The sequence below is a fragment of the Balaenoptera borealis genome (assembly GCF_965194805.1).
Source record: "Balaenoptera borealis genome assembly, chromosome: 20".
Taxonomy (NCBI): Eukaryota; Metazoa; Chordata; class Mammalia; order Artiodactyla; family Balaenopteridae; genus Balaenoptera; species Balaenoptera borealis.
Genome location: NC_138879.1, coordinates 13,905,495 through 13,922,344, shown reverse-complemented (window position 1 = coordinate 13,922,344; position 16,850 = coordinate 13,905,495). Strand labels below are relative to the sequence as shown.

At 39.4% G+C, this 16,850-nt stretch overlaps 1 protein-coding gene and 1 long non-coding RNA gene across 19 annotated transcripts in view; one reads left to right on the top strand and one right to left on the bottom strand.

Moving 5' to 3' along the window:
* Window positions 1-16,850, top strand: part of LOC309619052 — a 373,591-nt gene that overhangs the window by 270,841 nt on the left and 85,900 nt on the right. The window lies entirely within an intron of this gene.
* Window positions 1-16,850, bottom strand: part of BPTF (bromodomain PHD finger transcription factor) — a 140,058-nt gene that overhangs the window by 94,180 nt on the left and 29,028 nt on the right. For all 18 annotated transcript variants that reach the window (XM_082373654.1, XM_082373660.1, XM_082373657.1 and 15 more), the window contains exon 2: window positions 10,194-11,016. In XM_082373654.1, the coding sequence (XP_082229780.1) occupies window positions 10,194-11,016 (823 nt within the window). The remainder of the gene's footprint in view (window positions 1-10,193; window positions 11,017-16,850) is intronic.

The following is a 16,850-nucleotide window of genomic DNA, read 5'->3' as shown; positions in this document are numbered from 1 at the left end:
TCTATAATTTTACCCTGTTTTTTTTTTCAGGCCAAACACGTTCAAATACTTTAACCATTCCTCATACAGCATGTTTTCCAGTCGTCACTACCTTGATATTCTTCCCCTAAATGTACAGTTTTGTCAACGTCCCTCTAAAAACAGCTCTATTTGGGGACTTCCCTGGTGGTCCAGTGGTTAAGAATCTGCCTTCCAATGCAAGGGACACGGGTTCCATCCCTGGTTGAGGAACTAAGATGCCACAGGAAGTGGGGCAACTAAGCCCGCGCCCACAACTACTGAGCCCGCATGCCGCAACTACAGAGCCCACACGCTCTGGAGCCTACATGCCACAACTAGAGAGAAGCCCACAAGCCGCAACTAAGACCCGACGCAGCCAAAAATATATATTAAATTTAAAAAAAAAAAGTAAAAACAGCTCTATTTTTTATTCTGCTCATCAAAGAGAATACTCAACAATGACCATTTTTTTCTTCTTTAAGCTACAGAAGGATAAATTCATCAAAAGCATAAAGTAGCAAAACTGAGTGAACAATAACAGCTAATGCTTTCAAAGAAAAGTTTTAATATAGATGTACTTGGGCACATTTACACAGTTTATATAACCAAGATTATTTGTTCTGATTGTAAAAGTGACAACTGCTTTCCTATATGAATATACATCAATTTGTAAGTACCTTTGTTTATGGGGTTAGAATTTGGTTTCTACAGAAGCTCTGTCTCTGCAACGTTCCTTCTGCACACCCAAACTGGCCTGGCTTCCCTTAAGTCACTGATCAGCTCAAGGAGCTGATAGGGTGGCAGGGGAGGACAGAATGGAATGAAAATATGGGCCAAGAATACAATTAACAGCAAACTTACAGATTATATGCCTACATTTTAAAGTCTGTTTGGCTTTTACTCAGGCAAGATAAGTAAGAGGTTAATGACTAACCGTAAGTTTTGAGTTTCATTTCTAAACAAACCCACAGAAACTAAGAGTGAGGAACGCTAGTGCGGTGGGTTGACAAAAAGGTATGTCCACCTGAAACCGTAGAATGTGACCTTATTTGGAAATACGGTCTTTGCAGATGTAATTAGCTAAGGATCTTGAGATGAAATCATTCTGGATTTAGGGTGAGCTCTAAATCAAATGACTGCTATCCTTACAAGAGGAGGAGAGGATTCAGAGAGACACGTGGAGAAGGTGATGTGAAGATGGAGGCAGAGATTTGAGTCATGTGCCTTTGCCTATGAGCCAGGAGACACCAAGGAAGACCAGCAACCATCAAAAGCTAGGAGACAGGCATGGAACAGAGTCTCCCTGAGCCTCCAGAAAGAAACAACCCTGCTGACACTGGTTTCAAACTTCTAGCCGCCAGAATCGTGAGAGAATAAATTCCTGTTGCTTTAAACAACTCATTTTATGGTCAATTTGTTATGGCAGCCCTAGGAAACGAAAACAGATTTTGATTTCATGCTTTTTTTTTTTTATGATTTAATTTTTTTAACTTATTTTTTTGGCTGCATTGGGTCTTTGTTGCTGCACGTGGGCTTTCTCTAGTTGCGGCAAGTGGGAGCTACTCTTCGTTGTGGTGCGCAGGCTTCTCACTGCAGTGGCTTCTCTTTGTTGCGGAGCATGGGCTCTAGGCGCGCGGGCTTCAGTAGTTGTGGCTCGCGGGCTCTAGAGCGCAGGCTCAGTAGTTGTGGCATGCGGGCTTCAGTAGTTGTGGCACGCAGGCTCAGTAGTTGTGGCTTGTGGGCTCTAGACCGCAGGCTCAGTAGTTGTGGCACACAGGCTTAGTTGCTCCGCGGCATGTGAGATCTTCCCAGACCAGGCTCGAACCCGTGTCCCCTGCATTGGCAGGCGGATTCTTAACCACTGTGCCACCAGGGAAGTCCCCTAAAACAGATTTTGATACTGGGAAAGGAAGTGCTGCTATAATAGATACTTAAAAACGTGGGAGTGGCTTAGGAACTGGGAAATGGGAAAAGGCTGGAAGAATTTTGAGGCACTTGACAGAAAAGGCCTAGACTTTCTTGAAGAGACAGAGGTTGGCAGAGATTGGAATTATGCTGCCAGCAAGCCAAGGAACACTTGGGGCACTAGAAGCTGGAAAGGGAAAGAAAAGAATTCTTTCCTAGAGCCTTTGGAGGGAGTGGGCCCACTGACACCTTGATTTTTTACTTCTAGCCTCCAGAACTGTGAGAAAATTAATCTCTCACTTTGCCTTGTTACAGCAGCCGCAGGAAACTAATGCGGTTCAGGAGTCAGAGATTAAAGGCAGCCCAAGGAGGTTAAGAGCACACATTCTGGAGTCACAATGCCTGGGACTGAATTCTGATTCTGCCACTTACTAGTTGTATGATACTGGATAAATTACTTAACCTCTCTCTTACCTCAACTTCTCCATCTGAAAAATGGGGTGACAGTACTTACATCAAAATGCTGTTGTGAGGATTAAGCAAGTTAAAACATAAAGTGCTTCGAACACTGACAGCACGTAGTGGGTGCAATTTGCAGGGTTGCTATTATGTTCTTCATCTGATGAAGTATATGATATTTACCTTAAAACAAATAATTACAAGTGTAATGGGTGCTTTAAAAAAAAGAAGTGTTTCACGGTGCAAGAGGGAGAGAAATTCAGGGGAAAAAGCCCTAGGAAATGGCATAAATAGGCTGACTTGAAGGATAAGTTAGTCGAAAGGCTTTGCGGGTTTTTAGTTTGCTTTTTATTGATTTTGTTTTGGGTGGTAGGAAGCAAAGGAAATAAATACACAAAATTAGGGATCTGTGAACTTTCTGTTAAGAGCAAATGGAAGTACGTAATTGAAAGGTTTTTCAACTTGGGGGGAAAAGACCTGATCAGAATGGCTGTTTTAAAAATAATCCAGCTATGGGGATTTCCCTGGCGGTCCAGTGGCTAAGACTCCACGCTTCCAATGCAGAGGGTCCAGGTTCAATCCCTGGTCAGGGAACTAGATCCCACATGCTGCAACTAAGAGTTCGCATGCCGCAACTAAATGATCCCGTGTGCCTCAACAAAGACCCGATGCAGCCTAAATAAATAAATATTTTTTAAAAAATAATAATAATAATCCAGCTATGGAACAGAGAACAGAATTGGGGAGTTACACGTACACCAGTTTGGAGACTACTAAACTAGTCTAATCAAGATGATGTTGACAGTGAGAACGGAGAGAAATGGATTCAATATTTAAGAGGTAATTAAAAGGTATAACAAACAACATAGGACAAAAGACTATTCCCAGGTTTCTAGCTTGAGCAGCCAGTAGGATGGTGATCCCATTTACTGAGATGGCAACACTGAATGACAGGTAGGTAATGGGGGCAAGTGATGCATGCAGTTTTAGACATGTTGTGTCTGAGGTGCCTGCTATGTGGACTTGTCCAGGGGGCTGCTGGTACGCAGAACTGGGCACAGGCAGAAGGATTACAAGCGTAGGTCTGATGGCAACTGAGTCAGCAAGTAAATAGGTGGCTTATGGCTAGAATGTGGAGGTGCAGGTGGAAAGCTGTACAGGTTAAAAAGCATAAATTAGTTCATCTGGAAAATGAAAAAATGCTGAGTTTTAAAATGATGTGTTCAAGGTAATTTTATTCAGAACAGACAGTGACAGGAAAAGGTGCTAGTCTAATCTGGCAGTTCCTATTTTACTAGAAGTCCCAATTTGAGAGCAAAGGATTGATAGAATGAAAACAATATTTAAGAAAGACTGGCCCTCTTACATAACAGATTGAAATTGATCTCTAAATTGTTTGCTCAGTAAGTATCTTGGTTCCTCAGGTAGACTATAAACTGATGTGTAAGAACTTTTCTTTTATTCCCTAACCTACTCAAATAACATATTTTTAAATGAGTATTAAACAAATAAAAGCAATAAGAGAAAAATATTTTCTATAAACTATTAGCATTACAATTAAAAAGTGTTCACTGCCCCAGACTTTTAGACATAACCCCCTTGGGCAATAAGTCCACTGATTTATCATTTTAAGCTTCTGGACTTCCAGGGAAAACATATACCAGATCTCCACATAACATAAGCTAAGCAATTTACATGGTTTCAAAACTTTCATCAGGAGTCCACATATCATCTACCACAAGGGGGCGCTTAAATGGAAATTGTTTTGATCTAAATTTTAAAATGATGTAAAATCTTTCACATTTACTCAAATTATTCACAAGGAACAACTATTATTAACAATGATATTTAGGGACTTTCCTGGTGGTGCTCCGAATGCAGGGGGCCTGGGTTCGATCCCTGGTCAGGGAACTAGATCCCACATGCCTGCTGCAACTAAGAGTTCACATACCACAAATAAGGAGCCCACATACTGCAACTAAGGAGCTGGTGAGCCACAACTAAGACCCAGCGCAACCAAATAAATAAATAAATATTTTAAAAAATTAAAAAAATCTTTGTATCTTACTTTTTACAAAGAAAATAGTCAAAATGTCACAACACATGAAAAAAAGTATCATACTTGTTCATCTGAGATCTTCATTAAATTCTGTGTACTTTATTATGCAATAAGAAAGGCAGTTTGAGAGATTACGACTAAAACTTTTAAAGCAAATAAATGTAAGTGAATAGTTTCCCTGCCAAACATGTAGTTTAAAGAATCTGTTCAATTTAGAAAAGTGGATTATTTCATTTCATTGGTAATGTACCACAAATCCATGCATGGGTACCTTCTTAAGTCCCTTCACTCCTGTAATTTTAAAGCTTTGCACCTATTTAACCACATTCAAAGGGTCTTCTCTTCTACTTGTCTGAGTGTTGTTTTATATACTGATATTGAATTATCAAGAAACAGAAGTTTTTTGAAACACCACTTAATTTACGTCATATTTTCTAAAAATGCCTGTGTTTCAAATTTATAAGATCTCAGAAAAACCCAGTCCCAATAGAGCCAAAACCATTATACTATCTTTCTCCCCCCAGTTATAAGCATTGCTTTTAACAGCTAAAACAAGGCAAATTGCAGACTTCTCAAGATGATGGCTTGGAAACTAGACTACAGTATAAAATTAGTTATTGAAAATATTCTTGGGACTTCCCTGGCGGTCCAGTGGTTAGGACTCCATGCTTTCACTGCCATGGCCCAGGTTCAATCCCTGGCCAGGGAACTAAGATCCTGCAAGCTGCATGGTGTGGTCAAAAAAAAAGAAAAGAAGAAACAAGAAAAGAAAATATTCTTATAAATAGGTCCTGAAAAAAAATTCTAGGTCCTACTTCCTAATAGCCATAGAGTCTTGGGCAAGTCCTAGAGCAAGTTATTTAACTTCTCTGAGTTTAGTTCTTCATCTATAAAATGTACAAAAATAGTACCCACATTATTGGGTTGTTGTGAGGGTTAATGAAAAAAATGTATAAATAAAATGCTTATTAGAAAACTGTAAGGCACACATTATTCTAAGTGAAAGAACTGAGATACAAAATAATATTATCATGTTTCTTTTTATATGAAATGTTTAGAAAAGGCAAATTTATACAAACAACAGAGTGATTTTCTAAGGCTGAGAATGGGAGTAAGATTAACTGTAAAAAGATATGAGACCACTTTCAGAATGACTGAAATGGGGAGTAACCAACCACTTGGATTTGTCTCAGAAGAAAATGTTTCCTGGGATGTGGGACTTTCCGTGTTAATTTACTAAAATTATAGAATTGTACATCTACAACAATAGAATTTTATAATACATAAATTAATAAACAGCTCAGGGAATTCCCTGGTGGTCCACTGGTTAGGACCCTGTGCTTCCACTGCAGGGGGCACATGTTCGATCCCTGGTCGGGGAACTAAGATCCCGCAAGCAGCACAGCGCGGCCAAAAACAAAAAAAACCCAGCTCAATAAAGCTGTTAAAGTAAATAACAGAATAATAAAAATACTAGGTATACTTCACAAATAGTGTCTTGATTACTAAAGTAAACATACAGGAGCTTCCCTGGTGGCACAGTGGTTGAGAATCTGCCTGCCAATGCAGGGGACACGGGCTCGAGCCCTGGTCCGGGAGGATCCCACATGCCGGGGAGCAACTGGGCCTGTGTGCCACAACTGCTGAGCCTGCGCTCTGGAGCCCACGAGCCACAGCTGCTGAGCCCACCTGCCGCAGCTGCTGAGGCCCACGCGCCTAGAGCCTGTGCTCCGCAACAAGAGAAGCCACCACAATGAGAAGCCTGCGCACCGCAACAAAGAGTAGTCCCCACTCCCCGCAACTAGAGGAAGCCCGCTGGCAGCAACAAAGACCCAACGCAGCCAAAAGTAAATAAATAAATAAATAAATTTTATAAATAAATAAACATACAAGCATTCACAATTCATGAAGCAATGACAATTCTCATTTTACAGGTGAAAAAAACCAGGCTTAGAAGGGTTGTAGGTGCTTTAATATGACACAGAACTTGTAATTAACAAGGCCAGGAATGCAAACCAGGGCTAGTTTCAGAGCTTTAATATTTAACCACTCTGTATGACAACTGGCTAGTAATAAATGACCTGAATAAAGACAAAAAAAGAAAAAGTAAACATACAAATTTAAGATATATATTGGGAAACCGTAAATGTCAAAAAGAAAGAAAAAGTTTCTTATATACTAAAATAAAAATTTATACACACAATTTGATTTTTTATTGTCATTTTTGAAGGTTAGAAAATTGTGTATAAAATTTTCAGAGAAAAGGCAAATTTACTATTTAGGTTATATAAACATAAAAATGAACTTTTCAATCCAATGATAAATTAAATCTGTTACTGTCTGTAGGGCAAGTTGACAGTTTAATAAACTCCTTGAGGATCTCTCTAGATTTACCCACTTTCCTGGCTGGGGATATACATTTTGTTTGAAAAAAAAAAAAAAGCTGTTGAAATTTTAACTTTTTTTTTCTACGTAAATATAATATGTAAAAAGCAAAAAACAAACAAACAAACAAACTGTACAGCATATATTAAGTGCTCAATAAATGTTGATGTTGGCTATTGTTATTACTAACCCATCAGCAACTAGTTCCACCTATAGGTCCCTAACACCAAGGCCTACACCATTGATTATTGTGTGATAAGCCTTACATTACAGATGTCAAGGCCTACCTATATGTGGACAAAGCACCTTTGGCATGTCTGGGGCCCGAAATGGCAGCACAGGGAAGGAAGTGAGAGGCAGTGAGAATGAACATCCAAAAAGGGTGAGGAAAGGCAGGACACGGAAGGGAACATAAGAATGGGAGAACAGGAGTACAGAATAAATTTCATTTACTTCCTGATTTGTTCACAGCAATCCTGATGACTCTGAGCCCTTCCGGGAAGGCACATGAGACTGAGTGGATAGGGTCTGTTAACTGCTGTGCTGAACATCTAGAGAGTACAAGCACCAGGCTCCCTGAAAGGCAGTCTCACTGACTTTTCACATAGAATGAAAGACTGCATTAAACTTCAAACCAAAATGTGGTTACAGTTATCTTTCCATTTGTAATGACCTCACCAACACAAGTTTCCATGCTACCATCTCCACAGCATGATATGAGAAAGATGGCACAATAAACACCACAACCAGATGTTTGGGAGATACGGGGGCAAAAAAAAAAAAAAAAAAACTTATACAAAATTTTAAAATAACTGATCCAAACCAAAACATACAAAATATACTTTGTATATTTAAAACTTTTAAAACTTCGTATACTGTTTCTCATATCAGTTTCTGGATTAAGGTAGTAGACTGAATCCACACATCTCAATTTGCTCCCTCTTGAAACCCTCTTAAAACCACTAAAGAAATATTTTTAAAGATCTAAACTTACAAGATTAGAGAAAATAAGAGAGACAACAAAAAAATTTTTGGAAGCAGGAAAGCAAATGGACAAGTGATAACCGCCTTTAACAGAGCCAAGAAAGCCCAATCCGAAACATAAAGGGTGGAGCTGAGAACCAACAATCACCAAAATGAGGAGGGGAGTATCGACAGCAGAGAAGTGCTTGAAAGCTGTTTTAGGAGCAGATCCCAAGGCCACTTATCTATCCACTTAAAGCCACTAAAGGTTTAGTCTCTACAGGAGGTAAAAGTGAGGTTCTCCGGACCAGGGGACACCAGGTGCAGGTGTGAACAAAGGTATTGTACAGAAAACCAAGGTACTGAGTGGCTATGTACACAGTAAATGCGGTGTGCATGGTAAATGCAGCCCGCCTCCACCACCCAGCCAGCCAAACCCTCATGCTCCAAGCAGAACACCAGAAAAGGCCTCTCTGGGCCACCTGACCAGCTCAGAAGGAAGGACTAAAGATAGTGAGTGACATCAGGGATCACCAAGTAAAAAGATTAAGAAAATCACTCAACGATTAAGCTCAAAATTGATATGGTCCACACACTTGCTCAGAACTTCCAATCAGCTGTATAATCCCGCAGTGTTAATCAGGAGCAGAAAATTAAGGATTAATAGACATCTGAGGATGGAAGAGACAGACCAATACAAACAGCAGGAAGAAGCAGCCTGGAAGAAACAGAGACCATTCACAGTGGGAAAAAACACATGAAAAAACTATCAATAACATCCTCGAAAGTAAGAGAAATTATTATTTCCAGAAAACAAAAAACTAAGATTTTATTTTTTAAAAAGGAGGATTTTAAGAACAAAAGAGCTCTTAGAAAATAAAAATGTGATAGATAGAAAAAATAAACAGTAGGGCTTGAAGACCAAGATAAGGAAATCTTCTAGAAAAATTGAACACACACACACACGCGCACGTGCGCACGCATTCCAAAGAGGACAAAGACAAAGAGGAAAACTGGAGCAAAAAGATAAAATCAGAAGACCAAAATAGGAAGCCCAACATTCAATAAAGTAATAGTTCAAGATAAATACAACAGGCAAAAGGAGAGGAGGAAGTCCTCAAAGGAAGTTCTCAGAACTGACTCAACTGTCAGATTGCAAGTGCCCACCACACACACAATGGATGAAAACAGACCCACACAAGGCCCTATCACTCTAAAACTGCAGAAAACACTGAAGGCAAAGAGAAGATTCGACAAGTTTCCAGGTAAGTCCAAAGTGGTTATACACAAAGAATCAATGAATGGATTCAGATTTCTCCACAGCAACACTACAAGAAGACAACTGTACAAAATTCTGAAATTCGCTGTTTATTCTGTACCATCTTTAAAAACTAAGGGTGGGCCTGGCTAAGATACTTCTCTGTACCTGGCTTGGCCTGACCATGTGCTGATGAAGTTCTTTCTCTCCTCTCCATGCCTGCTCTTTCATTTCATCCCACCACAAATTTTCTGATTTGACCTAATTCTGAGAGCTTGAAGAAGGCTTTGAAAACTTTAGAAGCTGAGGACTTCCCTGGCGGTCCAGTGGTCAAGACACCGCGCTTCCACTGCAGGGTGTACAGGTTCGATCCCTAGTCGGGGAACTAAGATCCCACATGCCACACAGCGCAACCAAAAGAAAATAAATAAATAAACAAATGAATGAATGAATAAATAAATAAAATATTTAAAAAAGAAAAGCTTTAGAAGCTGAAAATACAAAGTAACCCACTCCCTCTGACCATACTTCTACAGGATGCCCAAAACCAAGTCCACACTACAACCCTGCCAAGCACCCTCACTTTCCCAGGCTTCCTCCCGCCCTTCCCACTGTCCTGCCTGAAAGAATCTCTTGAAAACCCTCAGGAAAGCACAAGCCAGACTATGACCAGGAGTCTGTTGGGTTTAACTTCTCCTGGGAGGCTGCAACCAATCATGGCGGCACTGATCTTTCCTTAGACCGTTTCTTTGTTCTTGCTGCTCCATTTTATGTACAAATATAGTAAAACTAAAAAGAGAAGCAAGAAAATCCTGACACCAAAGTTAGGATGCAGATTACCTCATGGTGGGCTGCAGGGAATCTAACAGGGGAAGGGCCCACAATGGCATGTGGCATCCCACCTAGTAAGTAACGTTGTTTTCCATCCTAGGCATTGAGTACAATGGTGTGTATTTTGCTTTTTTTCATACACCCTTCTTTCCTTACAATTTTAAAAACTGTTTTAATGTACATATTCTTTCAAGTTAGAAATTATTAAACTATACAACTCATTATTAAATCACCAAGGTTTACATCACATCAGCAGCACAGCTCTACAACAATCATGAAGGAAGTTGGCTTAATTTTAAATACATACAAAAATTTAAGACCAGATTTACTCACATTATGAGTCTTCGGTTTAAGAACCAGTATTTCCTCCGACTTCTGTCATATCCAATAGGTTCATGTCGAATATATGGTTTGTTTTTTTGGATTTCAGCAACGCAGTCAGTCACACCAGGAACCTTATGTGCTACACAGACTTCACACTGCCACTCATCCTCTGGCACCTCCTCGAGAGGCGGCTTCACACATTCCAAATGGTACACTGCTGAGCAGGTCTCACAGCAAAGCAAATCCCCGAGTTTGTGACAAACCCTACAGTGGTCATCGTACTGGATCACCCCTTCAGACATCAACTCCTCACGAGCAATGTTTGTGGTAAGAAACTGATCGACTAAGAACTGCAGAACTTTGATTTTGTTCTCTACTGGTCCATAAGGATAGTCCTCTGCTTCTTGGTAAGGAAGAACATGATGGTACTCCTTGTCACTCTCACAGTACACCCGCAGCACCTCTGGCCACGTCATGCCATCGATGAAATACAGCGTGGAATTCACGCTATCTTTCAGATCGGCAGGTCCAAAGGTAGTATTGGAAGTGTCTTCTTCACGCAAAACTGCTTTCAAAAGCACAACGTGCATCTCTGCCATAAGTGTGCACTGCTCTTGACTCACCAGAGCTGCACAAAAGTCCTCAAAGCGAAAAGGAGATAACCTTAAAACTGTACCAAAGTTCCGCAGTACCTCATAAATGGCAATAACATTCATTATATGCTCGTTAGGCACCATTAAATCCTCAGAGGACTTGGGAAATTCAAGGGGTGGGATGTCTTTTTCTTCCAATATTGGAGAACGAGGCCGATGTACTCTTGGTTTTCGCCTACCTGTAAATAAAGAAATGGTATAATTACAAATCAATACATCATTTCTACAAACTAAGGATTTTCTGGTTTTTCCTATTTGGACATATACCCCCAAAAAGAGATAAGCATACTTCTATTTTTCTAATAACTGTCAAGTTAAAATAATACCAAGAAGCAATGATTTAGCTCTAATCTTTGTCTATAGAAAATCTAAATTTAAAGTTTTCCCATTATATCCCAAAGTAGAAGTAAAAAAAAAAATTACAATTATAATCAGTCAGTTCTCAATTACCTAGAGGGGTTAACTGGTTTACAGGTAACCATGATAAAAAGTAACAGTGAATTTGTGAAAGATCTGACAAGAACATAAATGAGAAAAAGACATCTCCAAGGAAGAGAACACGTGTAACAGATCTCACATGGTGCCAGCTGCACTAAGAAATGCCTCTCAGCAATCAGACAGGAAGTTCTCTGGTGCAGCACACCCTTTCCTTGGCCAGTTCTTCCTGAGAGCCATGTAATGGGGAGTTCCACAGTGAAGCACAAGGTTAGGGCTGAGACAGAAAGGAAGAAGGAGTAAGGAAGGGAGAAGAGAAGCAGGGTTCCAATACTGGGAGAAAAGGGTGGGGGTGGGGCTCACTTAGGAAACAGACAACAGATTATAATTTTTACCTGTAAATTAAGCAACAGGAGGCGTGCCTGTTCACCAATTTATGAAATGTACAGTCCAGGAATATATATGTATGTAAATGTATAAATATATAGCATTTGAGAGCTTAGTTCATAACAAGCAAGCAGATCTCATTTAATCCTCTGAACAAGTCTATGAGGTATTTTAATAAGAAACTTATGGAAAGAAACAAGTTTCTCCAGAATTGCCATGCCCATGCCTGCATTACTATTATTACACTTTCCAATGATATTTACAGAATAGGAAATGTACTTTTAAATAGCAGACTTTTTATGAGATTAACATTAAATTTATTTTTGTGCAATTGTTTTATTAACTAAGATTTATTAACTATGGTTTTGGGTTGCTGGTCACCTCTTAACTGCCTCCTCCCTTCCCCATTCCTGCGCCCTCCTCACATCTAGTTAACTCTCATCGTGTACAAACTAAAAGGGTACAGGGCACCAGGAAAAGAAAGTATGCTATAGAATATAAAAGGTCAAGATCTTTTATTTTATACAATGTACCCCCTCATATTCATTCACTGGAAAGATTTTCCAAATAAGATTATATCCATTAGTTTCTGCAGAAAAAAGTCCAAGGGATCACTCTGGGCCAGACTTTGCTGATGAGCCTACATAGTAAGAAAGAAACCTCCTCCATCTCAGCAAATACCCATCTACTACAAAGATGCAGTTTTCACAGATTCAATTAAATCACAGAATCACCATGCTAGTAATAAGCATCACGATGGTAATCCAGTCCATTTCACTGTCTTCTGGAAGTTATTTGGGCCTCATCTGCATAAGCACAAATGAGAGAAAGCAGAAAGGGATTAAAGGGAAGACTGAACCTAGAAGAATACCCTCAAATGCAAGAGAAGAAACACAAGTCACCAACTGAGACAAACCTGCTTATAGAAACAGTCCCTGTGTTCCTCTCAGCTGTTTATGCAAAATGCTGTCAAACAGAGTCCAAGTAAAGGATTACAGAAGTTAAGGCTGGAAAAGTAGTTCTAGGACCAGAACACGGATCCTTAAATGTTAGGTTTAGGCATTTGTACAGCACTTTATTCTGGCAGTAATGTAGGTTGATGGCTTTGAATGAAGTAATGAAGACTTTTTGAGCAGGGCAGGGACATGAGAAGAATGTTCCAGAAAGACTTCTCTGGCTTCAGTGTATACAATGAATAGGACAGGGGGAACAGACCAGACACAGGGCATCTTCTGAAATTACCCAGAAGATAAAGACCTGGATTCAGAGTCTGGCTGTGGGAATGAAGAAAAAGATGAATAAAAGTGACCTTATGAAGAAAGAAACCAACTGGTGTGGAACATAACACCACCACCCTAAGATTTAACTCTGGTACCATTTCCTCCAAAAGACTATTCGAACTCCCCCAAACACTTCTGAATTCTCATAGCCTTCTCTGAATCATTTGTTACCCTACAATTTACCTATTCATGGTATCCATTCCACCTCCATAGCTGAACACCCACCTCTTATGCCAAAGAAAGATCTGGCACGTTTGTTTTATTGGAAGCATTTGCTAGCATCATTCCCTTTAGAGAATTACCCTTCCCCTACACCATGTGATTCTGATGGGGCCCCCAAACACAGTATTCCATCTCTTGATCACTGGCAAGGCAGGCCAGTGAGTCTTGCCTGGGATTTTATATTCAGATGCTGAGTGAGAAGTGCTCTGAAGCTCGTTCTTTCCATGAAGGTGGCCAGAGGCTGTATGTGGCTAACCCACCTTTACCTCCCTTGTGGAAGAAGGGAATAAAGACAAGAGACAGAAGCAGAAATGGGAGATAAGTATTGATAACTCACGAGTACTGACAGAACCTGTCATTCAAATTTCCCAGTCAGGACTTCCCTGGTGGAGCAATGGTTAAGAATCCGCCTGCCAATGCAGGGGACACGGGTTCAAGCCCTGGTCCAGGAAGATCCCACATGCTGCAGAGCAACTGGGCCTGTATGCCACAACTACTGAGCCTGCAGTCGAGAGCCCGCGTGCCACAACTACTGAAGCCCGCGCACCTAGAGCCCGGGTTCTGCAACATGAGAAGCCACCACAGTAAGAAGCCCACGCACCACCACGAAGAGTAGCCCACGCTCGCCGCAACTAGAGAAAGCCCACGCACAGCAACGAAGACCCAATGCAGATAATAAATAAATAAATAAATTTATTTTAAAAAAAACAAATTTCCCAGTCACACAAACCAAAAACCACTCCCCTTTTGCTTAAGTGAACATGTTGGTTTTCTGTTGCTTGCAAATAAAAGAGTACTGATTAAAACAGTATCTAACACTGTATACAAGCCTTTTATAATGAGAAACTCAGTAAATTGCTATTTAAAGACTATCAATGAGAGCAGTTAATGTTTAAAAAAAAAAAGACTGTTGATAGTACTCTTTTGTAGTAAATTAACTTAGACAGTAACAGAAGTAGTCTAATTTAATTTGATATCTAATTTTAAAATATCAGCTTTCACAGATTCTGAAAGATTTTGGATAAACATGTATTATTCTAATATTTAACAGTTCATTTAGCTTTATATTAAGCTAAAGTCTGTTAGCTTTCTATTAGTTTTAGAGGTAAAAGGAAGAAAGGCAAAAAAAGGTTCATAAATTCTACATTCTATCGTCTAGCTGGAAACCACAAAATAGCATCTACTCAAACTACAACTACATACATACTGAAAAATGTGAGCACTTTTACAAGTTAACATTAAATACTGGTCAGTTCATTCTGAAGCATTATTGGGAGTTTAGATCGATTCAATTTTTTAAAAATTTATTTATTTACGCTGCGCCAGGTCTTAGTTGCGGCACAGGGGATCTTTTAGTTGCAGCACGCATGCGGGAATAAGGTAAAATTCATGTGCTGAAATAAGAAATCTTTAAGACATATTATTAAATAGAGGAAAAAGCCAGCTACAGAACAATGACTAGGATGTCATTTGGGAAACAAAATTAGAAACAAAAAAAGAAAAGAGAACAATAATAAAGTGTATACATCGAAGAGGTCATATATGAATCTTTTTAAAGTAGTTGTTCCTGGGGAGGAGAAATGGAAGAAAAAAAAGAAAGAAAGACTAATTTTTTTATCCTTTTATATTCTTAAATACCACATGCATATATTTTTATTATAATATTTTAAAAGAAAAATATTGGGCAGATATCTATACAAATATATAAAAATATTAATATTTAAATCAATAAAATGATGCTGCTGGTAATGGCTACTGATGGCCTTGTATGAATACAAACATAAGGTCATTATGCCAAATTCAAAGATTTGGGTTTACAGAACTGAGCACAGATCACCGTGTATAAAGAGAAAACTCATAAAATTAAACCACTTAAGCCCCTCAACTGTCAATCATTAGTATTAGCAAGTCAAGTTATTTAAACTATTCAGGGAAATGTATTTATAATATACCACTGAGGATTACACTCATTACCATTTTCAACACTGATCTAGTATCTAGCAGATAAAGTATATTAATTTTCCTGTATTAAAAAAAAAAAGGGATTAACGTCAACCTCACTAGCCATCAGGAAAAGGCAAATTAAAACCACAATGAGATACTGTTTCATACTCATCAATGGACAAAAGTTTTAAAGTCCATCCAAACAAACTTTTGGGAAGAACGGAGAACAACAGAGACACCGGTATACCACACTCGGGACTGTAAAGTGGCATCACCACTTTGGAGAGCAATTCAGTAACAGTCAGGTTAAGGTTGTGCACACAACCCTGAAAGGGCGGTTTGAAAATTTTTTGCCCATGACCCAAAGTAAGAAATACATTTTACATTTAAATCTAGTACACACCTACCCCAAAACTAAAGTTCTACAAAGCACTACTCTTATACTAATATCTTCTCTTCCATCCCATTCCAATACTTTCTATTCCATTCTCTTTCTGCTTTTAAATTATGCTGGTTGCAGCCCACAGTTTGAAAAACACTTCTCAGGAATTCCCCGGCAGTCCAGTGGTTAGGACTCTGCGCTTTCACTGCCGAGGGCCCAGGTTTGATCCCTGGTCAGGGAACTAAGATCCCACAAGCCACACCCCAACCCACCCTCCCAAAAAAAGAAAGAAAAAGAAAAACACTTCTCTAGAGAAACTCTCCTTATACATATGCAGAACACTGAACATTGCGTATAAAAGCAAGCAGTCAATCAAGCTGGAAACAACAAAAATGTACATCAACGGGGGAACGATTAAATTGTAGAACATTCATTTGATAGAATCCTTTTTTTTGGGCCATGCTGCTTGGCTTGCGGGATCCTAGCTCCCTGACCAGGGATCAAACCCGGGCCCTCGGCAGTGAAAGCACGGAGTCCTAACCAGTGGACTGCCAGGGAACTCCCCACTTGATAAAATTCTATAGAGCAGTCAAGGGCTACATATGTCGGCATGGATCAATCATAAAAACACCATGAAACAAATAAAATTGCTACCAAAAAAAAATTGCTACTAAAGGATAAACAATTTGAAACCATGTGAAACAGTTTTATCTATTGCTTATGGATGAATGGATGTATATATATAATATATATATGAACTAGTAGTTAACATCACCACTAGAATGTAATCTCCTTAAGGGCAGGGAGTTTTGTCTGTGTATTTTTGCTGCTGTGAATACTTCAATAAATACTTACTGAAAGAATCAGGAGTTTAGTAGGCACACAAAAAGATGCTCATCATCACTAATTATTAGAGTAATGCAAATCAAAACTACAGTGAGGTACCACCTCATACTGGTCAGAATGGCCATCATTAAAAAGTCTACAAATAATAAGTGCTGGAGAGGGTGTGGAGAAAAGGGAACCCTCCTACACTGTTGGTGAGAATGTAAATTGGTGCAGCCACTATGGAAAACAGTATTGAGGTTCCTCAAAAAACTAAAAATAGAGTTGCAATATGATCCAGCAATCCTACTCCTGGGCATATATCCAGACAAAACTATAATTCAAAAAGACACATGCACCGCTGTGTTCATAGCAGCACTATTTACAATAGCCAAGGCACGGAAGCAACCTAAATGTCCATCCATCGACAGGTGAATGGATAGAGAAGATGCAATACACACACACACACACACACACACACACACACACACACATTGGAATATTACTCAGCCATAAAAAAGAATAATGCCATTTGCAG